The sequence below is a fragment of the Sminthopsis crassicaudata genome, chromosome 2, assembly GCF_048593235.1.
Source record: "Sminthopsis crassicaudata isolate SCR6 chromosome 2, ASM4859323v1, whole genome shotgun sequence".
Lineage (NCBI taxonomy): Eukaryota > Metazoa > Chordata > Mammalia > Dasyuromorphia > Dasyuridae > Sminthopsis > Sminthopsis crassicaudata.
The window spans coordinates 331,017,639-331,042,704 of NC_133618.1; the positions used below are offsets into that span (position 1 = coordinate 331,017,639).

At 38.7% G+C, this 25,066-nt stretch overlaps 1 protein-coding gene across 4 annotated transcripts in view; it reads right to left on the minus strand.

Annotated features, from left to right (window-relative positions):
- SPTB (spectrin beta, erythrocytic) overlaps nt 1–25,066 on the minus strand; it is a 168,600-nt gene that overhangs the window by 10,479 nt on the left and 133,055 nt on the right. For 3 of the 4 annotated variants that reach the window (XM_074290370.1, XM_074290372.1, XM_074290373.1), the window contains exons 31-32: nt 24,575–24,624; nt 23,894–23,972 (exon numbers count right to left, since the gene is read on the minus strand). In XM_074290370.1, the coding sequence (XP_074146471.1) occupies nt 23,894–23,972; nt 24,575–24,624 (129 nt within the window). Of the gene's footprint in view, nt 1–16,424; nt 16,482–23,893; nt 23,973–24,574; nt 24,625–25,066 lie in introns of those variants that run through there. The other variant, XM_074290374.1, reaches the window with a different exon arrangement.

Here is a 25,066-nt window from a genome sequence, read left to right on the forward strand (position 1 = left end):
TAGATTGGTCTGATTGGTGAGTGCCCAAATGGAATAATATGAAATAAAGAGGAATTGGTTTGTTATTGTTCAATTGTTTCAGTTGGGTCTAATTCTTTGTGATCCTGTTTAGGGTTTTCTTGGCAATGATATTTCTTTGCTAGTTTTACAGATGAGGAAATTGAGGCAAACGGGGTTAATTCACTTTTCCAGGATCACACAGTAAGTGCTTAAGGCTGGGTTTTAATTCGGGCCTTTCTGACACGAAGCCCATCACTACTAACTGCTTAGCTTAGTGCTTAGGAATTGACTGCAATGTAATAATGATAGGATCTCTGGAAGAAAGTGACCATTCCATGTGACAGTCTATGGTGGTTCAAGGAGAGAAAGCAAATATAACTTCTCTCACACCCCAGATTTTGAGAGAATGGATTTTAAAGTGTTCAAAGAAAGTACAATGAGGATACTATAACCTAAAAGTCATTCTAGAGGTTATGTCAGCCTGAAAGGGATGGGATAGTTTCAAGAACAAAATCCTACTGATACAAACGAAATTATTCCATTGAAAAATACTAGAGGAAAACTGCCTAAGGAGCCTGACAAGGTAGTACAATGAATTCATTAAACTTAGAGAGAGGGAAGGAAGACACTAAAGACTGGGGTCATTCCGTGAAATCAGAATGAACTGAGACTGAAGATGAATGCCAAGGAAAGTAAAAGAGAATATTTTATTTATGTTAAAGGGAAAAAAAGAATCAGATAATGGAAAAGATGGTAGAAACAAAAATAACAAAGGACAGTAAATAGCAGAACTACTTACCTCATTTTGCATTGTTTATTTCCTGCCAAGAATGATCTTTGGACTAGAAAGAATAGAACAAAAATAGCTAACTAGGAAATCTCTCTTAGGTAAGAAAATGGTAAGAGAATACCTAGATGCCATATTATTGAGTTGCCTTTTCAAAAAAGGAGGGAGAAGGTAAATTCCTTGAAATGGTGGACTTAACTTCACTTTATAGACAAATCTAATACTATTAAGGGAGTGTTCATAAAATGAAAGTGATTACTAAGAACCAGAATGGATTCTTTAATTCAATAGACCTCTGTGTTCCAGGAAGTGTGCTAAGTCCTGTGAAGACAAAGACAATTTTTGTCCTCATAAAGCTTATGTTCTGTTGTAAGACACTTACATAGATAATATGTAAAAATATTAGTTATTAAAGCTTAAAGAAACACTGAGACTTTGGGAACACCCTGTATAAAATACAAAGTAGTTTCATGGAGAGAGGAAAACTTAGTGAAAAGAGGCAATCAGGGAAGGTCTTTTAAAAGAAGCAATTGAGCTTACTTTCTTTGTCTTATCTTGAAAGAAATTAAAAATTTTAAGAGTTGGAGATGATCAAAGGCTCTTTTCCCTCAATCCTACCTCATTCATTAATCTCATCAGCTCCCAGGTGGTCAATTATCTCTATTAACATGATTCCTTGATCTATATAACTAACCCTAATCTTTCTCTTGGGTCCATCTGGATGGCCTACAGGATAGAGCACTGGGCCCAGACACAGGAGAACCTGAGATCAAGTCCAGCCACAGACACTCACTAGTTGTGTGATCCTGAGCAAGTCGCTTAACCCTGTTTATCTCAGTTCCTCATCTGCAAAATGAGCCGGACAAGGAAATGGCAAAGCACTCTTTGTCAAAGAAAAACCCTAGTCTGGTTATGGAGAGTCAGCCAGTATTGAAACAACTTAATAATAAAAGAAATCTTTCTCTTAAGCACATTTCAACATTACAACTCAAATCGGATGTCCCAAAAGCTCCCCAACTTCATCATATCCACATATCCAATCTATTACCAATTCTCATAACTTCTACTTCTGTAACATTTCTCACATATACTCCCCTTCTCCCCTCAGACTCTCATCCCCTAATACCTAGACTATTGTCAGATACTTCTAGTTGGTTCCACTATTTCAAATCTCTAATCCAAACACCATTCACTTGCCATAGTGACTTTCCTAAAGCACAAGGATTTATGTCACCTCCTCCCCACTCTCAGTGGATACCTATTAACTCCATGATAAAATGTAAAATACATTTGCCATTTAAAGTCCTTCATCACCTGGCCTGGTTCTATATTTCCAATGTTCTTATACTTAATTCCCCTCCACACATTCTATGACCCAGAAAAACTGGTCTATTTGTTGTTCTTAAATTACAAAGCTCCATTTTTCCTGGCTTTTTCACTGACTGTTCCCCAGACCTGGAATGCTCTCCTTTGCTTCTGCTTCTTTGTTTCTCTGGCTTTCTTCAAAACTATCTCGAATTCCACCTTCTGCAGGAGGAATTACTGTCTTCCCAGCTGGTTGTGTTTACTGTTCATTTAAACTGTATACATTTTGTATATACATAATTATTTACATGTTGTATCCCCTCTTAGAATCTGTGACAGAAGTGTTCTTCTCATCCTCCATAGTCTCCTAGCACGTCTGCAAACATATCCTCCTTTTTTGTTGTTATTCAGACTTTTCAGTCATGTTAAATTTTATCATGATCCCATTTTGAAGTTTTCTTGGCAAAGATAGCGGAGCGGTTTGCTATTTCCTTCTCCATCTTCTTTTACAAATGAAGAAACTGAGGCAAAAAGGATTAACTGAGTCACACAGTTAGTAATTGTCTAAGACTCTTAAGTCTTCCTGATTTCAATTCAGTGTGTTATCTACTGTGACATCTTCATATTCTATAGTCTTCTTACATAATATTTTTATGATAATTCTTTGTGTACCTGGCTTATCTCCTTTACTAGATTGTAAGGATCATGGGGACAGAGATCATGCCTTCTCATTAAAAAAAAAAAAATCTTTCTCAGCACAATATTCTCTACAGTACAGGTTTAGTAAACATTTAAAATGGCACTGTATTCTCCACGATTTTCCCTATTGCTATACATTCCACCATATAAAAATTTTTTTGTGTGTGTTTTTAATTTCAATTTAATTTTAGAGAATAATCATAGGCTCACCCAATAAAATGCAATTTTGACCATTTTATTTCCCTCGTCAATAAACTCCAGTGGCTTTCTACTATTTCAGGGATTAAATATAAAATGTTTTGGGGATTTTCAATCCCTTTACAACTTATTTCTTTCTTACATTTCCTTTTTTTTTTTTTTTTTTTTTTTTTTTTTTACCCTTTACTCCCCTCAGGACCACACATGACTCCTAGCTGTTACTGATACACCACTCTCTATTTCCCAATAAAGTCTTTTTCATGGGCTGTCTGGAATGCCTAGAATTCTTTCCTTTTTGACCTCTGGCTTCCCTGGTTTCTTCAACTCAAATCCCACCTTTGGCAAAAGGTCTGTTCTATCTCTTCCCCAACCCTAGTAGACTTTCTCTGGGATTATCTCTCATTTATACTGTATGTATCTTGGATGTATATATTTGTTTGCATTATGTCCATTGGAATGTGAGTTCCTTGAGGGTGTCTACCCTTTCACAGTTCCTGTGTTTTTGCCTTGGTTTTTATATTCTCAGTGCATAACCTGGCATATAATACTTTTTTTTTTTAAGCTAAAATTTTAATCTGCCCTGAAGAAAACAAAACCACCAAAAAATAGATCTTTGAATTATTTAAGTATGAATGACCATAATATTTAAGAATATTAGAGGGAGAAGGAACTTTAAAGATAATCTAGTCTGATCCTCTAGTGTGTAATCTAAGGATATGTGTCTAGAGAAAAGAAAGATTCAAATGATTCAAAGCTGGTTCAGCTTTGTCTAGAGCCTTGGTCCCTCCACTTTAAATGTGTTTTCTAATGTACTATGTGAATGTGTTAATGGATTCATGGGTTACCCTTGTGGTAACTTACTTATAAGGATCTTCTAGAGCAGTGGTCCTCAAACTTTTTAAATTGGGGGCCAGTTCACTGTCCCTCAGACTGTGGGAGGGCCGGACTATAGTAAAAACAAAACCTCACACTGTCTCCGCCCCTCAGCCCATTTGCCGTAACCCTGCCGGCAGCATAAACATCCTCAGCCGCTGCATCTGGCCCTCGGGTTGTAGTTTGAGAAACCCTGCTCTAAAGATTCGTACTTTTGTCTAAAAGAATCATTGAACTTATGATTTCAAGCACTGTTACAGGGTAATAGGAGGAATGTTTGGAAATAGCAGTGCTTTATTGTTGGATTCACATATCTCTCTAAAAATAGTTATTTATTCTGCCTATAGGAAGAGATCAATTCCTGACTAGATTTTACATACTATTTCCTTTCTTGAATGAGAATTGGATATTGTGGTGGTTTGGATCCTAAATGGAATTTCAGAATCAAGAGACTTTAGAGGTCCTTTAGTCTAACTTGAAGAAAAAAGCTCCTACTTTATGCCCTACAAATAATCCATCTCTTGAAGTAATTGTTTCCCTTTTATAAGTATTCTTCTAATTGTTGGGATTTATTTTTTCATACATCTAGTAGAAATCTATCTCTCTGCTACTCTCATCTACTCATTAATCATACAATAAACATTTTTAAGTGCTAATAATTCAGTGTTAATAAATCAACATTTATTATGTGCCCGGCACTGTGTGCTAAGTCCTGGGGATACAAAAAAGAAGACCCTGTCCTTAAGCAGCTTACAATCTAACAGATAAAATGAAACCCCAGTTCTATCCTCTTGGAGTCAGAAAGACAAACTGAAATCCTTCTTCCACATGATAGACCTACAAACACTTGAAAACAGTGTTTATGAATCACCTGAAATCCCAAACCTTCACTTCTCCAGGTTAACTAGCTCCAGTTTTATCAATAGTCCTTATATTCTTAGATTATCTCTAATTTAATAGTCTCTCACTATCCTTGTTGAGGATGAGTCCCATTTTGCAATGTCCTTCTTTCAATATGATACCCAGAAATGGGGAAAAAAACCCAGATTTTTAACTAGGGTAAAGCTAACAGGACTATTCAGCAATGAATACCTCTGTTCTAAGTACCTACTTGAAGTGGGGGATACAAATAACTTATTTTGGACACTATGACTTTATATTAACATTCTATGATGAAATTAGTTTTGGACTGTTTTTGGATTGCCATATTATGTTGACTCAAATTAAGCCTGCAGTCCAGTAAAACACATAGATCTTTTTTTCCAGCAAACTTTTGTAATTTCTTGAATTTGAGAAATTTATCCCTGCTTAATTTTACTTTACTAGAGTCAGCCTACCATTTTAGCCTGCTGAGACAGTTTTAGATCTTGGCTCTATTATCCATTATAATAGCTATTTATATGCAAATTTGATAATTATGCTGTCTATGCATTTATAGGCAAAATGGATAAAGATGTTAAACAGCATAGGATCAAAAACTGATTCCTGGGACATCCATAAACATTTTCCTCCAAGGAAGCATCAATCTGTTCTTTGCTATTCTTTGGATACATCTGTTCAACCAGTGCTGAACCCACATAACTGTATTATCATCTAAATCACGTTTTCTCACCTTGTCCAAAAGGATAGCATATGATGCTTTGTTAAAACCGTAAAAGTTTAGGGGCAGCTAAGTGGCGCAGTGGATAGAGCACCAGCCCTGAAGTCAGGAGGACCTGAACTTAAATCTGGTCTCAGACACTTAACACTTCCTAGCTGTGTGACCCTGGGCAAGTCACTTAACACCAATTGCCTCAGCAAAAAGTAAAAAAAAATATGAAAATACAAAAGTTTGAAGGATATGGATGACTCCTTTCAGGCAAAGATCATGGAAACACTGGCAGGTAAGATAACAGAAATTTTAATCTGTATCCAGAAAGTGATCTAAGGATCCAGACAAGAGAAGACCCTATTTCTCTGAGTATTTAGGGTTAATGGAAGAAAATACAATTAAGAGATGATGGGATAAAGCAGGGAAGGTAGGTGACAAACAAGTGCCAGGCCTGGGGTCAAGAAGATTCATCATAGAACGAATTTGGCTTCAGACACTAGCTATGTGACTCTAAACAAGTCATTTACCCTATTTGTTAGTTTCCTCATATATAAAATGACCTGAAGGAAATGGCAAATCACTCTAGTATCATTGTCAAGAAAATCCAAACAGGATCATGAGGAGTCAGAAACAACGAAAAAAATGACTGAATAAAAGCAAGGTTTAAAAGAGCAGTTAAATCTGTTCTGTTGATTTCAATCCTTGTGTTCTTTCCAAGTAAAATCAGATGCGACCTTCTCCACCATACCTTCCCTGGTCTGCCACCTCATCTCTCTTCCTCCTCATTGCCAAATTCAGAATTCTAAAGTGAGGACCTGCAGACTAGGAAAGGGGAGTGATGATAACGAAATAATAAACTTGAAGTTTGTTTCAGCTGTAGTTTGTAGCCTCAGATTCATGCTGCCTGAAAAATAACTTTGCTCTTAATTTTGTGTTTTGGACTACAAAAGTCAGGGTGAGAAAAAGAGAAGTAATGGGAAAGAGAACTGGGAAAAGATAAATCCGGAAGCGAGGGTCTGTGGAAATGAATATTCTTTTTTTATCCTTTGGCAGTGACAATAGAACGTGAACCTATGATTAATAGCGTAATAATAACTAATAATCTGTTTCTTTTGTAGAGGGACTGCTCTTTGTTCTTTTCAATCCACTTACATTCTCTTCCTATCCAAACCATCTGCTCCTTCACCTTTATTTTCCATTCCAAGACTGTCTTCCAATGCTCAGCACTTAAGTATCCTCCTATATCCATCCTGCTCCGCCTCAAGATAGGTTTCCAGTCATCCCTCTCTGGCAGGCTTGTGCAGAAGAAATGGGCAGTGTGCTTTTGGCCACAAAGTCCAGGCTAGCAGCTGGAGGATAAAGTGAGAAGGTTGGGTCTTTCACCACTCTAGACACATTACAAGGATTTCTTCCAAACTGCAATATTGTGGCAAGACACAAAAAAGAATCCTCTGGAATTTGTAGCTACATCTGCTTCCCCTTCTTTGTTGATTTTGCCAAAATTTTAGGCAATGTGCATTGGATATAGTAAATGAACCTGTGGTTTTATTCATAGACAGAACTCCCAGTAAATCCCTTTGCAGGATGGCAGCTTCTCTGTAACCTACTGTTTTAGAGAGCTCTCTGGGCAGTGAGAGGTTAAGTGACCTGCCTAGGATCTCACAGTTATTACACAAGAGAGGTGGGATTTGAATTCATTTCTATGTCTGAGACCAGCCATACTATTGTCAAGCTACTTCGAGGTCAACAAAACCATTTTAAGGGATAGAGGAGACAAGATATTAGAAACTGTGCCCATGATGTAGAGATTAGAGTCAAAGTGTGTAAATTGGGGAGGAGAGGAGGGTCTTTGTTCATACTGTTTTGCACTTTTCTTTGAACAACTCATTGGGGAGATTTGTTAGGTAACCCAGTAAAGTGGCTGAAAGACTCTCTAGGAAGTCAGAGAAACAAAAACAAGGATAGCTGGAAGTGTGGAATGCACTCCCTACTTCTAATCTATAGTTTTCAATCCTTGTCTTCTTTCCAGGTAAAATCAGATGTGACCTTCTCTACCATACCTTTCCTGGTCTGCCTCCCCCTACTTTTCTAAATTACTTTAAATATCTCTCATCATTCCTTTATTACATTCTATCTTGTCCTATTCTTCTCCATATACCCATCATGTCTTCCCTCCAATGCTTAAGTATTTTGAGAGCAGGGAATGATGTTTTTTCATCTACGCATTTTCTCCTACTGGCCTTAGTGGCTTGTAGGGGACTGACACGTGCAGAATGACTATTTGTGGAGTGGAAGTTGAATTAAAATGATTTGTACAAGGCACAGTACTCTTGAGACTTTGAATCAAGAAGTCAACCCAATAGTCTGCAGATCACAGGCTGTAGATTCAGCCTACAAAGCTCTATTAATTTACAAGGGAACTTTACTGAGTTCTATCAGAAAGTTCACAGTTATTTCCATGATCCCAAACCGCTTTCTAAAGACACAAAATTGCCTCTGATCTCAGGATCAATGTAAAGATGAATAGTGGGTGAAAAGAAGTTGCAGCATATGAATGAGAATGTGTGCCCCCAAAAGAGGTAAAAGAGATACTAAGGTAATGGTATGATTGAAAAAAAGAAGTGAGCTGGCCACAAAGTATGAACAACAGAATTGGACAGTCCTCATGTTGAGTACCAATGACACATTAAAAGACTTGAATAAAGCACTTAGCACACTAGCTGGCTTCTCTATTTAGTGCAATTCAGCCAGTGACTATTAAGTACCTGCTGTGTGCAAAAGAACTGGGCCAAGCCTGAGGATGTAAGAATGAAAGGAAAAAAACCAGATACATCCTCAAGGAGTTCAAGTTCAAAGGGACAGATGAGTAAACATTGTGTAATTTGCATAATTTATATGTCTTGATTTTTTTTTTTTGGTATTTGCTTTGTGTATTTATTATGGAGGATTTATGGGAAGACAAGAGCAGACAAGACAGAAGGCTTAAGTAGTTTTCCCTCTATGTGGGTGAAGGATAATCTCATAAGGATACTATCTCAGATCCAACAAAGCATCTTTTTACCTTCTATACACTTTCCAGTCTCTACAAAACACTATGTTTATATTCAATATCTACTTCAGTCAAACCTGCCAAATCAATAATCTGCCCCTTAATGGATGTTTAATTATTCACTTGTTCAGAATTGATTACTCCTGCCTCTAATATGGAGTTAAGGTGCAAATGACCAAAGAGGAAGCAAGCTAGAATCCTAGCTAAGAAAGTGAAGGCCAACAAAGGTTAAGCGACTTGTGCAACATGGTGCAAGTAGCTAGAAGAGACAAATTTTCATTCAATTTGATTCCAGTTCATCAGCTGCCTACCATGATGATATCATGATCAGACAACTGGCTGGAATAAGGGTGGCGTCTGTGATTACAAAGTCAAAAAAGGTAATAACTTATCCAAGTGTGCGAACTCAATTCTTGGCCATGTTATCATTATGCTCTAACCCACTACTGTAAGAGGCTGGAGTTGCTGCTTGAATTAATCCTGGAACCATTCTTGCCATGATGTGTAAATTGTTTTGCTACATGGTATAGCAAGGGAAAGGGCAGCAAGGGTGAACCTCTTCAGAGGGCACCTGGGCATCTTCCTTAGGATCTAGGCTAAATAAACCCTTTTCCATATTCTCTTAGAAAGAACTGAATGATTCACAGGGGAAGTAGTAATTTACTTGATTCTTTGTTGTAAATCACAAATACTTGTTTAATATTGGGATTTTGGTGAAGATTTACTGTAAGTAAAAAGATCTAGAGATAGGCAAACACAAAGCCTACACTGTAGCTGAACCAACAATGTGAAAAGAGAGGCCTGAAGAAATATTTTAGCCTGGAGGGAGCTCTGGTTTCTTGGTTGAGATATATTGAATGAATTGTAAGTGCCAAGAGAAATAATGATCATCTAGGTGGCTCAGACTGCTGGCCCTGGAGTCAAGGAGACCTGAGTTCATATCTAACCTCAGATGCATACTAGCTGTGGGATCCTGGGCAAGTCGCTTAGCCCCATTTACCTCTGTTTTTTCCTCTCTAAAATGAACTGGAGAAGAAAATGGAAAACCACTACAGTATCTTTGCCAAGAAAACTCCAAATGGGGCCATAAAAAATTAGATGCAATTAAAATGGCTAAAAAAACCTAGAGAATCCCTTATTAATTTAAAACTTTTCTTTACATCTGTGAATTAGTTAAATACATAACCAAGAAACCTCTGTCACACTACTAATAAATATTACAGGTAAGTTTTGAACCCTAGCCTTCTGACTCTAATAGAATAATTTCCCCATAAAACCATGCTTTTTCTCTCCTGACTTAACTGGAATGCAAAAAAGCAGCAAAGATAGCATGACAACTACCTATGGCTAGAAGGAGTCCATGCTTCCCAAAGAAGCAGCAGCAAAAAATATATGGATTTAAGAAGTGCCTAAGGGGTGATAGGAGAGTAGGGCTGGCAGTAGGGAAGCAATCTGGAGCAGGGGAGGTCCTAAGGCCATTCGGCACCAATCTGCAGGGATCATAGAATTAAGCTGAATGAGGTAGATACCATGTCCCTGGAGGAAACAGGATTATAGTTTAATGAGGGAAGAGAATTGAATGATAAGTAGTCCAATCGCCTAATTTTACAGATGAAAGAACTAAGGTCTAGAACAGTTGGATGCCTTCCTTGTCCAATGTCAAAAAGAGTCAATATTTAAAAACAGATCCTTTGATTTTAAAGTCCAGCATCCTTTCCATTGCATCAGGAATACTGATAAGCTTTCCAATTTCATGTTATGCCATTCCAGGAGACTTTGCTGCAGGGGAGATACAGTATTCCTACTGAACAGTGGTAAGGAAAGAAGTAGAAGGAAGAGGGAAACAATGGTGCATGTAGGAAAAGACAGGTCATATCTTTCCTCTCAGAACATAGGGATCTTATAAGAGTACTGCATACACCTGCTCATCAGTGCCTAAGTGCTTGGAATTAGTTGCAAATTTGGGATGACTCTAAACCCATACCTAACACTATATATAAGGTCAAAATGAGTTAATGATCTAGACATAAAGAATCATATTATAAACAAATTAGAGGAAAGTAGGATAGTTTACCTCTCAGATTTGTGGAGGAGGAAGCAATTTGTGACCAAAGAAGAACTAGAGATCATTATTGATCATAAAATAGAAAAATTTGATTATATTAAGTTAAAAAGTTTTTGTACAAACAAAACTAATGCAGACAAGATTAGAAGGGAAGCAATAAACTGGGAAAACATCTTTACATTCAAAAGGATCTGATAAAGGCCTCATTTCTAAAATATGTAATTGACTCAAATTTATAATAGTTCAAGCCATTCTCCAATTGATAAATGGTCAAAAGATATGAACAGACAATTTTCAGATGAAAAAATCGAAACTATTTGCAGCTATATGAAAAAGTGCTCCAAATCACTATTGATCAGAGAAATGCAAATTAAGACAACTCTGAGATACCATTACACACCTTTCAGATTGGCTAAGATGACAGGAAAAGATAATGACCAATGTTGGAGGGGATGTGGTAAAACAGGGACACTGATACATTGTTAGTGGAACTGTGAATATATTCAGCCATTCTGGAGAGCAGTTTGGAACTATACTCAAAAAGTTATCAAACTGTGCATACTCTTTAATCCAGCAGTGTTACTACTAGGATTATATCCCAAAGAGATCCTAAAGGAAAGAAAGGGATCCACATGTGCAAAAAGGTTTGTGGCAGCCCTCTTTGTAGTGGCAAGAAACTAGAAACTGAGTGGATGCCCATCAATCAAAGAATGGCTGAATAAATTATGATATATAAATGTTATGGAATACTATTTTTCTGTAAGAAATGACCAGCATGAGAATTTCAGAGAGGCTTGGGAGACTTATATGAACTGATGCAAACTGAAATGAGCACTATACACGGCAACAACAAGACTATATGACAATCAATTCTGATGGACGTGGCTCTCCAACAATGAAATAATTCAAACCAGTTCCATTTACATCCAGAGAGAGGACTGTGGGAACTGAGTGTGGAACACAACATAGAATTCTCACTTTCTCTGTTGTTATTTGCATTTCTTTCTCAGTTTTTCTTTTTCTTCCTTCCTGATCTGATTTTTCTTGTGCAACAAGATAACTGTATAAATATGTATTTCAACATATTTAACATGTATTGGACTACCAGCTAGGGGAAGGGGTGGGAGGAAGGAGGGGAAAATTTAGAACAAAAAGTTTTGCAAGGGTCAATGTTGGAAAAATTACCCATGCATATGCTTTGTGAATAAAAAGCTTTAATAAAAAAAATTTGGGATGACTCTCAATATAGTAGACCTGAAAAGCCTAGGAGTTTGGCTTTTCCTCCAGCAGTGAGATGCTATTCTGGTACTGACAGTGAGGATGGTGAAAAAGGTAGATAGAAAATGAAAGGCAAAGTAACAAAATGAGAAAAAGAAAAAACCTCGAAGACATCATAGAAGCACCAACTTTTAGAGCAAGAGTAAACATTCTCTGATTTGTACTCTTGCTCTAAAAGTTGGTGGTTCATTATTTAATTCATCTTTTCATTTTACAGACTATCACTAAAGCAGAATGCTTTAGTCATTTACTCAAGGTCACAAGGCTAGTCAGTGGACACTCCATCCTTGTCAGGCTACAAGCAAATGGGATGGGGGCCTAGGATGAGAAAGGTTCTGGGCAGGTGGCTCCAGGTAGGATTGATCCCACACAGTGTATGTTTGGAGGTGCTAGAGTGTTTGTTGTTAATAGCAATCATTACAATACATAGCTGACATTTAGGAGGGTTGAGAGGACCTTACGTTCTTCCCAAGATGCTCAAAATTTAAATGGACTAAGCAATGTAGGTGACAGGTATGATGGATGCATTATAAAAGGTAGAAGAAGGGGTAAGCTGCTAGATAAGAAACTCCTAGATTTCTAATTAAACAACTGAATAGCTCTGGGGTAGTTTAGATGCCTGAAAAAGACAGGTTATGTCTTGCAGTTGAGAGTTTCTGACTTCCAGTTTTATTTTGCTATCCACTAGGATAGGTGTTCTATGTGATTTGTGATTGTGAGAAATGGTAAGTAGAACATTTCACTCAGAGAAGTTGGAAAAAGGAATACTTCAGTTTGGGGAAGGCAGTGTAGAAGATGAAATGGAAAGCAGTAAAGGATAAAATCAGGCAATCAATCAGAGAGTAAGGATGGAATGAATAGGAGGATAAATGTTGAGATTCTTACAAGGTACTAAGACAGTGGAATTGATAGAGACAATAATTATCTAACTTAGCATGGTTCAGTATGATTGATCTGATCCTACAAGGAAATGTTATGGACCAGAACTTGAAACAAGGCACTAAGTGGAATTGAGGAGACAATAGTTAAATCTAATCTAGTATTGGTTTAATCCTACAACAAATAATGGTTTTCTAGTGATGAAATGATTGGAGTTTACTCAGTGCACAGTATGTAAGCAAGAAGCTCTCAGGGCCAGACCCAGATGCCCACAAGCCCACTCTCAGAGGCTGAGTCAGATTCATTCCAACTTTCACCTTTGTGCTGGATGGAGACATTGGGAGGACAAGAGGCTGAAGCTGGCAGAGGCAAAGGACTAGTGGCAAGAGTTCTCAGAAACAAGGAGACAGATAGGCCTCTAAGAAAGCTAACCAGGCCCAGGAAAAGAGACAAGACTTTGAAGGACACAATAAAGGATTTGGACTTTAACTCCTGGCTGCACTTGGGGGTGATTATTACTCTGAACTGAAAGGAAGGCTGCTCCCAGAAGCCCCCTAGGAAACCTGCTCCCAGAGAACATTACACTTTAGAGAATATTACATTTTGGTGCCTGAACAGGAACAGACATGATCCTGATTTCAGTAGAAAAGCCTCCGTGACCCAGAAATTAGGGTGAGTACAAAAATAAACAAGGAAACTTTGTTAAAGGGCTAAAATAGTATTTCTGCTGAAATGGGACAGATGTTTAGAAAACAGCCTTTTTTCCAGTTCAATGAATACGTTTAGAGAACATTGTCAGACTTATGAAAAGCCAAGGTTTGATTATACTTTGGGAGCAGATCACTGAACTTTTAGAAACTGTACAGTACAAATCTCCTTGGTTCTCTAAGGAAAAAGAATTGAATCCAGACGAGTGGAAATTAGTAGGAGAGCAACTGGGTGAATACCATACTTTCAAACCTGACTCAATTTCCAAAGATACACTTTATACATACAATTTAATACAACTGGCTTTAGGAAATTATATAATTTATAAGAAGAAAAAGCAGAAGGGGGAGGATCTAAATAAACTAGGTGAAAAGGATGAAGAATCAGATAAGAATGAAGTTGTTAAGTACAATTTTGAGTGTAATACTTCACTACAGGAGAAATTAGGTCATTTCCCATCCCCTGACCTATCTCCCTCAATTAACCCTTCATGGGTGGAGGGAGAAGAAGGAGGAGGAGAGGCAGTAACATATTTAGCATCTCCTATGAAGCAGACTTTGACAAGATTACAAAAGGCATTGGTCAAGGCTAAGAGAGAAGGAGAGGTTATATCTGATTTAAAAATAAATATATATCCTGTGATTGAAGAGCTTGACCTTTCAGGTCAAAAAAGGAGAAGATACACACATTTTGATTTGGAAAAAATTAAGGATTTGAAAAAGGGGTGCACTTTTTATGGGTCTACATCATCTTATGTTAAGATGTTACTAGATAATTTGTCTTATGAAATCCTAACCCTGAGTGATTGGAAATCCATAGCAAGGACATATTTAGAACCTGGACAAAACTTGTTGTGGCTTTCAGAGTATCATAATTATGTAGGATTCAAGCCAGACACAATAGGCAAACAGGAGTTAATGTACAAGTCACTTTTGACCAACTAGCAGGTGAAGGTCAGTATGGAGAGAATTCAGAACAGATTAATTATCCCACAACAGCTTATGGGCAGAATGCAACTGCTGCTATAAAAGCTTGGGGTACCCTTCCAGGAAATGATTGACGGGAAGCCTTCACAAAAATAGAGCAAGGTCCCAATGAACCCTTTGCAGGTTTTGTGGGACGTCTGCAAACAGCTGTTACAAGAACTATTAGAGAAAATGCAGCTACAGAAATAATGACCCGACATCTAGCTAAGGAAAATGCTAATGAGATTTGCAAAAGAATTATATGGGGACTACACAAAGATGCTCCTTTAAAGGAGATCATAAGACACTGTGCTACAGTGGGCACACGTGCTGCTTATACCCAGACCATGCTGAACATGGAAAGAGAAGGTCCCTCTTGGCAAAGGACTTCTAGAGAAACTCAATGTTTTCAATGTGGAAAAGTTGGACATCTAAGAGCTCAGTGTAGCTATGGAGATAGAGTGAGAAGACAGGCTGAGAGAAGACCTAAAACTTTATGTCCAAAATGCCACAAGGGCTTCCACTGGGCCTCAGAAAGTAGTTTGACCCAGGGAAATGAGAGGCAGGGCCCAGCCCCAAGATATCACACAAAAGATATGTGGGGCATGATGGTAGCTGAGTTTACACCCAGAGAGTCTTTAGAAGTTCAGGATGTGATCAATAAACCGAAAAGCAATCAGATGGCAGAAAAGGATTACATGATCAATCAGCAGAGAAACAATCAGATGGGAGAAAGAGATTACAATTGGGGAAAATACAGGCTTTTTTTAACCCAACAGAAGGGCAATGTCCAGTGCAAGCAGCTTCAATATAATTGCCAGGTGATGAGAAATCCCAAAAGTGGTAAATAGATGGGAATTAGGTTAACTGCTTGGGAGAAAGGGTTTGCCTATATTCCTACAGATGGAGAAGGAAACAGATGAATGCCAAGGAGCCGTATTTGCCTTGTCTTCAGAAAGAAACAGAAAAAGAGATAAACCTCGAAACAAAGGAGAAGAACTAAGAACAAAATCTGTAGGAATCACTGGATTCCCTAACAAAGATAAGATTGTTGCAGGACTTGAAAAGCAGCAAGAATCATTGGATTCCTTGAGATGAAAAATTGTTGATAAAGACTGTTGCGTATTTAACATGTATTGGTCAACCTGCCATCTGGGGGAGGGGGTGGGGAGAAGGAGGGGAAAAATTGGAACAAAAGGTTTGGCAATTGTCAATGCTGTAAAATTACCCATGCATATATCTGGTAAAAATATAATTAAAAAAAATAAAAAAAAATAAAAATAATCTGTATTATTTTTTTTAACTTATCCCTGTAATTAACTTTGTAAATAGTCTTCTATTTCTGTTTGTTTTGTGTCTAAATCTAAAAAACTTCTTGAGGGCATAAAAACAAAACAAAACAAACAAAAAAAAGACTGTTGCAGGACTTGAAAACCATCAGGAATCATTACATTCCCTAACACAAGATGAGACTATTGCAGGACTTCAAAACTTGCAGGAATATTGGATTCCTGGCACATGAACTAATGGACAATAGATTCCATTTGGTCCATCAGAGAGTGACATAAAAAGAGAAAAATCTGGAAACAAAGGAGAAGACCTAAGAACTGCAGAATCATTGGATTCCCTAACACAAGATAAGACTGTTGCAGGACTTGAAAACCAGCAGGAATTATTGGATTCCTGCCACATGAACTAATGGAAAATGCATTCCTTTTGGACTATTTCTAAGACTTATGGACATCTACAATTCCTCATGTTGAATCATGTTATTACATCACTACTAGCCTGTGTTATATTGCTATGTGCTTATATAATTTATATATGTGTAATACCTCCCATATTGATGGATTTATATATTACCTGTTTCAAGTGAGCCCCTTCAGAAACCCGCTAATCTGATTTGATTTCCCATTTCCTTTGGTGCTTTCATCTCCCTTCCTGAGAAGTCAGGGAGGGCGTGATCACCTCCTCTTTTTATGGTGTTTTCACTCCTTTTTTGAGCAGTCAGGGAAGGTGTGATCACCTCTTTTTTGGTGTTCTCATTTCCTTGAGAAGTCAGGGAGGTCATGACCACCTATGTTCTAAATCAAAAGAAAGCGGAAGATTTAGCATGGTTCAGTATGATTGATCTGATCCTACAAGGAGATGTTATGGGCCAGAACTTGAAACAAGGACTAAGTGGAATTGAGGAGACAATGGTTAAATCTAATTTAGCATTGATTTAATCCTACAACAAATAATGGTTTCCTAGTGATATAATGATTTAAGTATACTCAGTGTACAACATATAAGCAAGAAGCTCTCAGGGCCAGACACAGAAGTCCACAAGCCCACTCTCAAAGGCAGAGTCAGATTCATTTCAACTTTCACCTTTGTGCTGGATGGAGACATTGGGAGGACAAGAGGCTGAAGCTGGCAGAGGCAAAGGACTAGTGGCAAGAGTTCTCAGAAACAAGGAGAGAGATAGGTTTCTAAGAAACTGAGCCCAGGAAAAGAGACAAGACTTTGAAGGACACAAAGGATTTGGCTGCATTTGGGGTGATTACTACTCTGAACTGAAAGGAAGGCTGCTCCCAGAAGCCCCCCAGAAAACCTGCTTCCAGAGAACATTATATTCTAGAGAACATTACAGATAAAGATTTAAAATTTATAAGACAGTGAATTAAGATATGCATTAGTTAAAAGGTAAGAGTTTTAGGGGATCAGATTAGAAAGACAAAGATAATTCTGACAATCCAACAGTTAAATTATATGGCTCAGCTATCATATATTAGAAATGGAGACTGTCATTTAAAAAAAAAATTAATGCCTACACCAAAATTATAATTGGAGGTTGAAAGAAAATGAGAAAGCTAGATTCTCTTTGGATAAGAGATAAAAAATACTTTCCACAGGGTGAGTGACCAGAGGATTAACATTTAGAGAATAATCAATCTTCTACAAACTTGCCTTCATTATCTTTAGCATTACTAGTCGGTAATCATGGATTCTGGGTAATATTCAGTAATGGGTTCTCTATATTCCTGATAAAAATAAGCCCTGACTTCAAGGATTTCATAATCAAGTAAATAAGATGATGCCTCCCCTCTAAACCACAGTAATTTGCATGAGAAAAAGAGATTTTAGAGGAAAAAGGATGAGACTCAATCCCAGCTGAGACGTTGTACTTTGATGATTTCCATTTTTATACCCCACCTTTGAGGTTTCTGTATATGTAAGTTTTATTGTCACCTATGCACCAACACATTATGTAGAAAATTTGAAAAAGGGACCTGAAGATCTGGAGACACACAAGGCACTTGACAAATGCCTTTCATTGAGTAAAAATAAAGAGGAAAAAGCAGTGGACAGATGCAGGAAAGAGTCAAACTCTGAGTTTTAACTTTTCATTTTGGAAGTATGGAGCAATGAAGCTCCACCCTGGAACTGTAGACAGATGGACCATTATGCACAGTAACAATCATTCCAGTGGTCAGGGAGAAGAAAGACCATCCCGTGTTTGAGGGAAAATTATTGTTTACTTGCCATGCCTATCTCTAATGAACAAGTGATTTTCATGTCATCTCTGTGTCATGGAATGGGGCGGAGGTGGTAATACCAGGGGAAGAGGAGTAAAAGCTTGTCCAGGCAAAAAAGAAACAATGGCCTTTTTTTTTTTTTTTTTTTGAATCTAAGACTGTCAATGCATAGTGTTTTAATGGCTTGTTAAAAGCTTCCAGCCAGTTACAAGAGTGCTGACAAGAGCAAAACCACTGAAGTCAACTGAAGCTAGTATTAGAAAAAATACTGGAAACAGGGCCACCCATCCTTGTTCCAGATTCACCCCTTAGAACCTGGGCATGATATTGCTTATATTTAAAAATGGCTAGTTGCTTCAGTGGAACTACATTCAAGAGATTAGGCTACTTAAATCATTCACCTAAGATCGGAGTGGAGGAATGAAGGCAAGGAACCGAGTATCCCCAAGCTAAACTGAATTCCTAATATGAAAGGAACCTCAGTAGCCATCAGCTTCAACTCATAGCCACCTGAAAATAAGCGTTTCCACTACAATATACCTTCCAAAGCTGCTAGTTTTTGTTTGAAGACCTCCAGTTGAAGAGAAACTTGCATGACTTCCTCCTGAGACAGTTTAACGCAACTTTGGAATGCTCTTAATTTTGGTTAATATCCCCTTACACTGGAGCCCAAAATTTCAAGGCTAAAAGACATTATAGATTTGAGGCTTCCGTGAACTGCCCATGCATTAAAAGGGTCTCCCTTTCCATAAAGCAAGGATTGTTCTTAGAAATTATTTTTGTCAAACTACAAGTAGTGGCTTTTCTTCTGTATTTCTCCCCTCTTTTCCATCCAGACAGTATCAGTGTTTAATAGGTCTTTTATTACTGCTAAACTGTGGGTTTTAAAAAAGAAAATGGATTCTAGGTTTTGCATCTAAACAACAACATATCCATTTAACATGCATTCACAACATCCCTGGGAGATTGTTCTCCTCCTCTTAAGAGATTAGGACTTGCCCACATATGGCCACCCAACTAATGTTCAACTAGGTTGAACCCAAGTCTTCCTATCACATATAGGATCGATCAGACTTGTTCTGGTTAGCTCCAAAGGACAGAGCCAGGAGCAAAGGATTAAAGATAAAAAGAATCAAATTTAGGCTCAATGTCAGGGGAACAAAGTTTCTAATTAGTTTTCCAAAAGTGGAATGGGCTTCTGTGAGAGATGGTGGCTTCCTCTTCCTTGGAGGCCATCAAGCAGAAACTGGACAAATGCCTGCTGGCTGGTAGTGAGATCCCTTTTTGTGTTGGACCAAATTAACACCGAAATCCCTTCTGATTCTTACAGTCTGTGATTCCTCCCCTCCCCCCCTCTGCCTCTTTCTAAGAGGTCATGCTTCCTCTAATAAAAATTCACCGACATAGGAACAGGTATTCCTTTACACAAATGTTCACGAATGGCTTTGTGGGTCAAGCTATTGCAGGCATTGTTTTGATAGCAAAGGTAGGAAAACTGAGTAATACACTTGTCCTAGCAGTTATTCCTAATATGTTTAGGAAAAAAAAAAAAAAAAGGAAAAGACAGAGGAGAAAAAAGACTCAGGTCTCTTAAATGTTGAATACCTTAGGAAAGTTCAGGCCTGGGGATAGGAAGGAGGAACCTCACTAAAAAGTAAGCATACTTACTGTAGCATTCTGAGTTCTACTGTATGGAAAAAATGCTAGTTCTGTTCTTAACTATGAAAGTGTTATAGCTTGAAGGGGTCTTAGATTCATCTAGCTCAAGAACCCAGTTTTGTGGATGAGAAAAGAAACTCGACTTGTTAAGTGGTAGAGCCAGGACTAGAACCCAGCTCTCCCGACTCCCAGGTGTGATCTTTTACCATGATGATTAATTATCGACTCTCCTCCCAGAACTGGCTAGATACATTTCTCCAAAAGCTAGCTACTAAGAGAGACTATAAAAAGTAGATTTCTCTTTTCAACCTATTTCCATTTATATGATATTGTCACACATGCTCTAATCCCCTAGTATCTTGGTAAGGTAAGGAAGAAGTTATTTTATAGATGTCATTGAGAGATAAAAGAAATAAAGGAAATAAACTTACCCAAGTTAGTGGTATAGCTGGGACTAGACCCCAGGTCCCCGCTTCCTCATGTGATGTTCTTTCGCTAGCCCACATAACCTCCTCTTGACCCTCTCCCCATGTGCTTACCCCGAGTTTTGCCTTTTGCATGTCTGCATCTTGTTCTTTCTGATGCCCCCCATATACTCACCCATCACTTGCACCATGCTCTGGGTACCAGGCCCTGTTCCCGGGAAGTCTCATGAAGCAGAGGAAAAGTGGAGTGGAATGGAATGGGATGGAAAGGGGACATTCCTAAGGAGAGTGCTAGCATCTGAACAGCACACAATGCAGTGTACCTCCATGGCATCTAGGATAAGCTACCCTTCAGGAGAAGCCAGATAAAACCCAAGGATAGTGAAGGGCTCAGATTATTACTTTTTCTTCTGTTTGAGAAAATTTTGGGAAATCATTCCATGAGCTGGTTCATCATCTTCATGATGAACGCTAAGACAGGGAAATCAATCAATTTCTTGTGATCTAGTCCTTGGCAAGACAGCTACCGATTCTCAAAAATTGGTCTTAGAGAGTGGGAAGTAGATACCATGTTTGCCAAGTGTCACAGAGGTTGAAAGAGTAGTTTATTACTTTCATGTCCAGCCATGAAAATCAAGGAGATAAAGATGGTCTCTGAAGGTCCCTTATGCAATAAGTAAAAATCACTACATTACTAATTTGCTTTTGTTATAGAATGGGGAAAGCATTTATGGTAGGTTATGGTAGGGGTCCATGAACTTTTAAAAATATCTTAAAATTTAAAAATAATTGGTTTCTTTATTTCTTTTGCATGCTTGTATTTTACTTTATTCATTTACAAACAACCTTCTGAGAAGTGGAGTGTTTGGCTTCACCAATCTGTCAAAGGAGGCTTTGACCAAAAAAAAAAAAAAAAAAAAAGCTAAGAACTCCTGAATTCTTGGGCTAACCCTCAATTCGGCTGAACCCACTGAGGAAAGTGGAGAGGGATGGGGTACATTATGCGAATAATTGTATTCTTGGAAAGAAAGTAAATTGGGTTAAAAATCTTAATGATTCAATGTAGAAAAATCTTTTAGACATAGATGTATGAAAGGTAAATGAGTATGTGGCATGAGGAATGGGAGCTTGATGAATCTGTGGAATGGCTCTCCTGGCACCTGGATGTTAATAGAGATATGTGTGCTGGATTGCATTCTTGTCCATCCCACTCCCTTCTCACATAACAGGGAGAGAAGGCAGGGAAGTTTGTCATGCATGAGTGACCATTTTCACATGAAACAATGTAAGACGAAGACATGGCCACCAGCACCAAGAGAGCATACATACTGGCAAGAGTACAGTTACCAGTTCCTTAAGGTTTTGGGTCTAATAGGGAGGGAAGATGTTTCCAGTGGGGTTTAGTGTTAGAAAATAATTTCCAAAATTACTCTTTGGCCAAAACAATCCTCTATCCTCCACACCCCATTTCCCCTCCTGTTTTCCTTGAGTCCCAATTCTGCCTCCCCCCAAATTAGATCTCTATATAAACAAAAGGTAAAAAATAACAAGAAAATGAAGCAACAGGCTATCAATTTCTACTGGGATTGCTTCATGCTCACTGGACTTGCTGCTTTGATTTCTTTTTGGTGCTGGTTTCCATATTTGGGTAAAGTGCTTCTGGCTTTATAGAAGTAGCCTCATACTCACCTTTTTTCATTAAACATTTCCCCTTCCTCCCCATTCCTCACATAGCATATTCCAGGAGCTTGGGATAGGGGAGGCAGGGCTCTATTGCATATATAAATCCAACGCATGTACATACAGAGACACAAGGGGTCATTAAATGGATACAGCTGCTTGTTGGACACAATAATGCACACAGACGTTGTACACAATTCCACACAGACAAATAGCAATTTATATAGGAAGAAACAGCCACGGGCCAGGAAAGCAGTGAGCCTTTGGAGGACAACACTAGCTACACGGCCTCAAGTCCTGCATCTCCAGAAGAGGTAGAGGTAGGGGCTGTTTTGGGAAGTCAGCCCACAAAACACAGTGTTTTTTTTTTTGTTTGTTTGTTTTTTTGGCAAGTGCTGGACTTGGGATAGTTCGTCTCTGCTCCTGTTGCCGTGGCTGTCTGCTGGTTAGTTGGAGTTTAGGGTACATTTCACCAAAGGCCAGGAAGGAGGATCACCGCATGCAAAAGGAACTTTCTTGGGAACTTCTGAGGTGGACCATCTGCATCCTCCATTCTGGACCCTTGCTACTGCCCTCCTGCATGTGCACGTGGGGGCCAGAGCAGGTTTCTGAATATCACCAAAGTACGAGGTAGCAGAGACACACTGTGCATGTGAGTATTTAGAGTATGAAGACATGAATGTGCAGGGCCTGGAAAGGATCTTTAGAGATCATCCAATCCAACTTCCTTATTCTTCAAATGAGAATATTGAGGGCATGAAAATGACTTATCTAAGGTCACATAGCAAATTAGTGTCTAAATTGGGATTAGAATTCGCATCTCCTGACTCCTAAGATGGTGTTCTTACTACTAGCCCACTCAGGTGTTGAGTGGAAAAGGGCACAAATCTGGTTTTGGCATGAGATCTATATATAGTGGTATCTCACAGAAAACCAGTTTGCATCCTGAGTTAATTTCTTGCCACTGTCTCCAAATTTCACTCATGTCCAGAAACGAAGGATAGAGTGGGGTGACTAAGTGACACATGTCACTTCATTTATACCCAGGAGATCCACAGAAGCATGCATATGGCGGGATGACTTGGGCAGGGAGGGGGAAATGGTGCCATGCAGGTAGGGATGCTGAACACAGACTGGTGGTATACAAACATCTTCTTGCTTTCTTCTTGTTCACTTTTGTAGGCCGGTATTCATTTGACTTCACCATCAAATAATTGTTCCCCTACAAAAATGTCATTGTAGCTTCACTTGCTCCCAACAGAAATCCTACTGGAATCTACTGCTTACCTTGCTCTTTTTTTTTCCTCTTCTGGATTTTTGTCTTAAACCTTTGACAACACCCTCTAATATGCCCTGAATGAAATACTGGGGGGATGATTGACTACAGTAATCCCTGGGTCTCTTTAGCTGTCTCTTCTGCTATATCTACTAGATAGCCTTCTTCTATACAACGGTAACTTAAGTGCTCGACCCCTTCATCTCTAATACTCTAAAGTTTTCAATTCTACCATTCTTAAACTTTACCCCTTCCCAGACTCCAGGATCTCCATATGTGCACCCCATTCAGTCTGGTGCATTAGACCAGGATGAATGGGAATTGAGAAAGGTGGCAAAAGTTTTCCTTTTAAAAAAAAAAAAAAAGGAACTTGGGAGGATATGGGATGGAAGAACAGGTACCATGTACTACCCACTCTCAGGGCCCAGGAAGAATGACTCTACTTTCAGAAATGAGTCCAACTCAGAAGGTCCTACAAGTGGGGAGAAAAGCACTCTAATTTTAAGAATAAGGAAGGGGCAAACTGGAAGGAAAAGAGAAAGTTTATAAGCAAAACATCTCAACATGAATTACTTGGTCTTCCCTCTGATGTGAATGGCGACATGTTTATCCATTAACATTTATTAAATTCAATAAAACCAAAAGGAAGGCATCTCCATGGACAGGCATGTAATCTCCTTCCAGCATTTCCTTTACATAGAATTGAGGAGGAAGGCGATTATACTAGAGAATTAAGTAAACACAATAAAATGAGGAAGACTAAAGTGAAACTGGAGCCTCTGGAAGGGGGAGGGGAAGGCGGAAGGGCCAGGGTAGTGATGTGAGCACCATTCTCAGCATTCCTGCTGACCGATTTGGACTGAGCTCTAGAACAGATGTATAGGATCTGGCAGCACAGATTCCCTGGAACTAGACAAATGTGAGCGGGAACTGACCAGTGATGTTATTTCAGTAGCTGCCCGATGGAACTCCCGAGGAGGCTCTCCCGCAGTCTCACCTTCCTCCTCCTGAGCCCTAAAGAATACGGAAGACCAGTTTAAAAACAAATCGTTTCACTGGAGAGAACCTACCACCAAATGGAGATTGACTTCTTATATATAGCACGCAGGTAAAATGGAATGGCTAATCTATAATAAGGCTTCAATGTGTACAGATGTCTAGAAAACATCAGCAAGCTAATCCTATAAAATTTAGGTCAATACTTCTTCCCCCCAAAACATAATTCTTTGAGAAATGGAAAAGTTTCCAATGTAAAGCAGCCATGTGAACATTATACATGGCTTCTGGCAGAATGAGGAGTGAGCTTGGTTCCAGTTGCACCTTTCCAGTTTTAGGTCCCACATGATTCAGGAGAACTCTCTTTGCCTTTCATAAATAATTTACAAAGCCCCTCAACCCAGAACTTCTTAGGGTTTTTTAAAAAATGTTAAGACGCACAAACTGAAGAGCAAGATGCACATTTGTCATAGCCTCATGAGACTCTAAGGATGCTGCTCCGGAGGGAGAATTTCTCTCCCCATTTCCTCTTTTCCACTGAGCTCTTCAGCTCTATTACTCTGGTATTTAAAATGTACTTGTCTAGATACTCAATCAGGCTCTTTTTTCGTGGTACTTACCCAATGTCTTCTGTGGGTCTCTCTGGAGTCTGGAGTTCTTTTAGCTCAAGCTAGAGAAAGAAAAGGTCATTCATTGGGTCAGGGAATTCACAGTAAAAATGAGAACAGGGAGAGAGAGAGAGAGAGAGAGAGAGAGAGAGAGAGAGAGAGAGAGAGAGAGAGAGAGAGAGAGAGTGAGCTAATTTCTCTGTGCTATGCCTCAAGAAGAGCCTTTCCTCAATTATACCTCCTTTCGCCCAGCCCAATCACATTGTAGCTACTTGGTTTCAGAAGCCCTAAATCTATTGATGTCATAATTGCCAAACTACCTTTCTGCTTGAGAATCACAAGATAATGAAACTGGAAGGAATCTTGAAAGCCATCTAGTTCAATCGCCTCAATTTACAAATGGGGACAATAAGTTGAGGTTAATGACTTGCCAGGATCACAAAGGTGGTAAATCATATATCCAAGGTTTGAATCTGAGGCTCCTGACTAAATCCAAAAGTCATT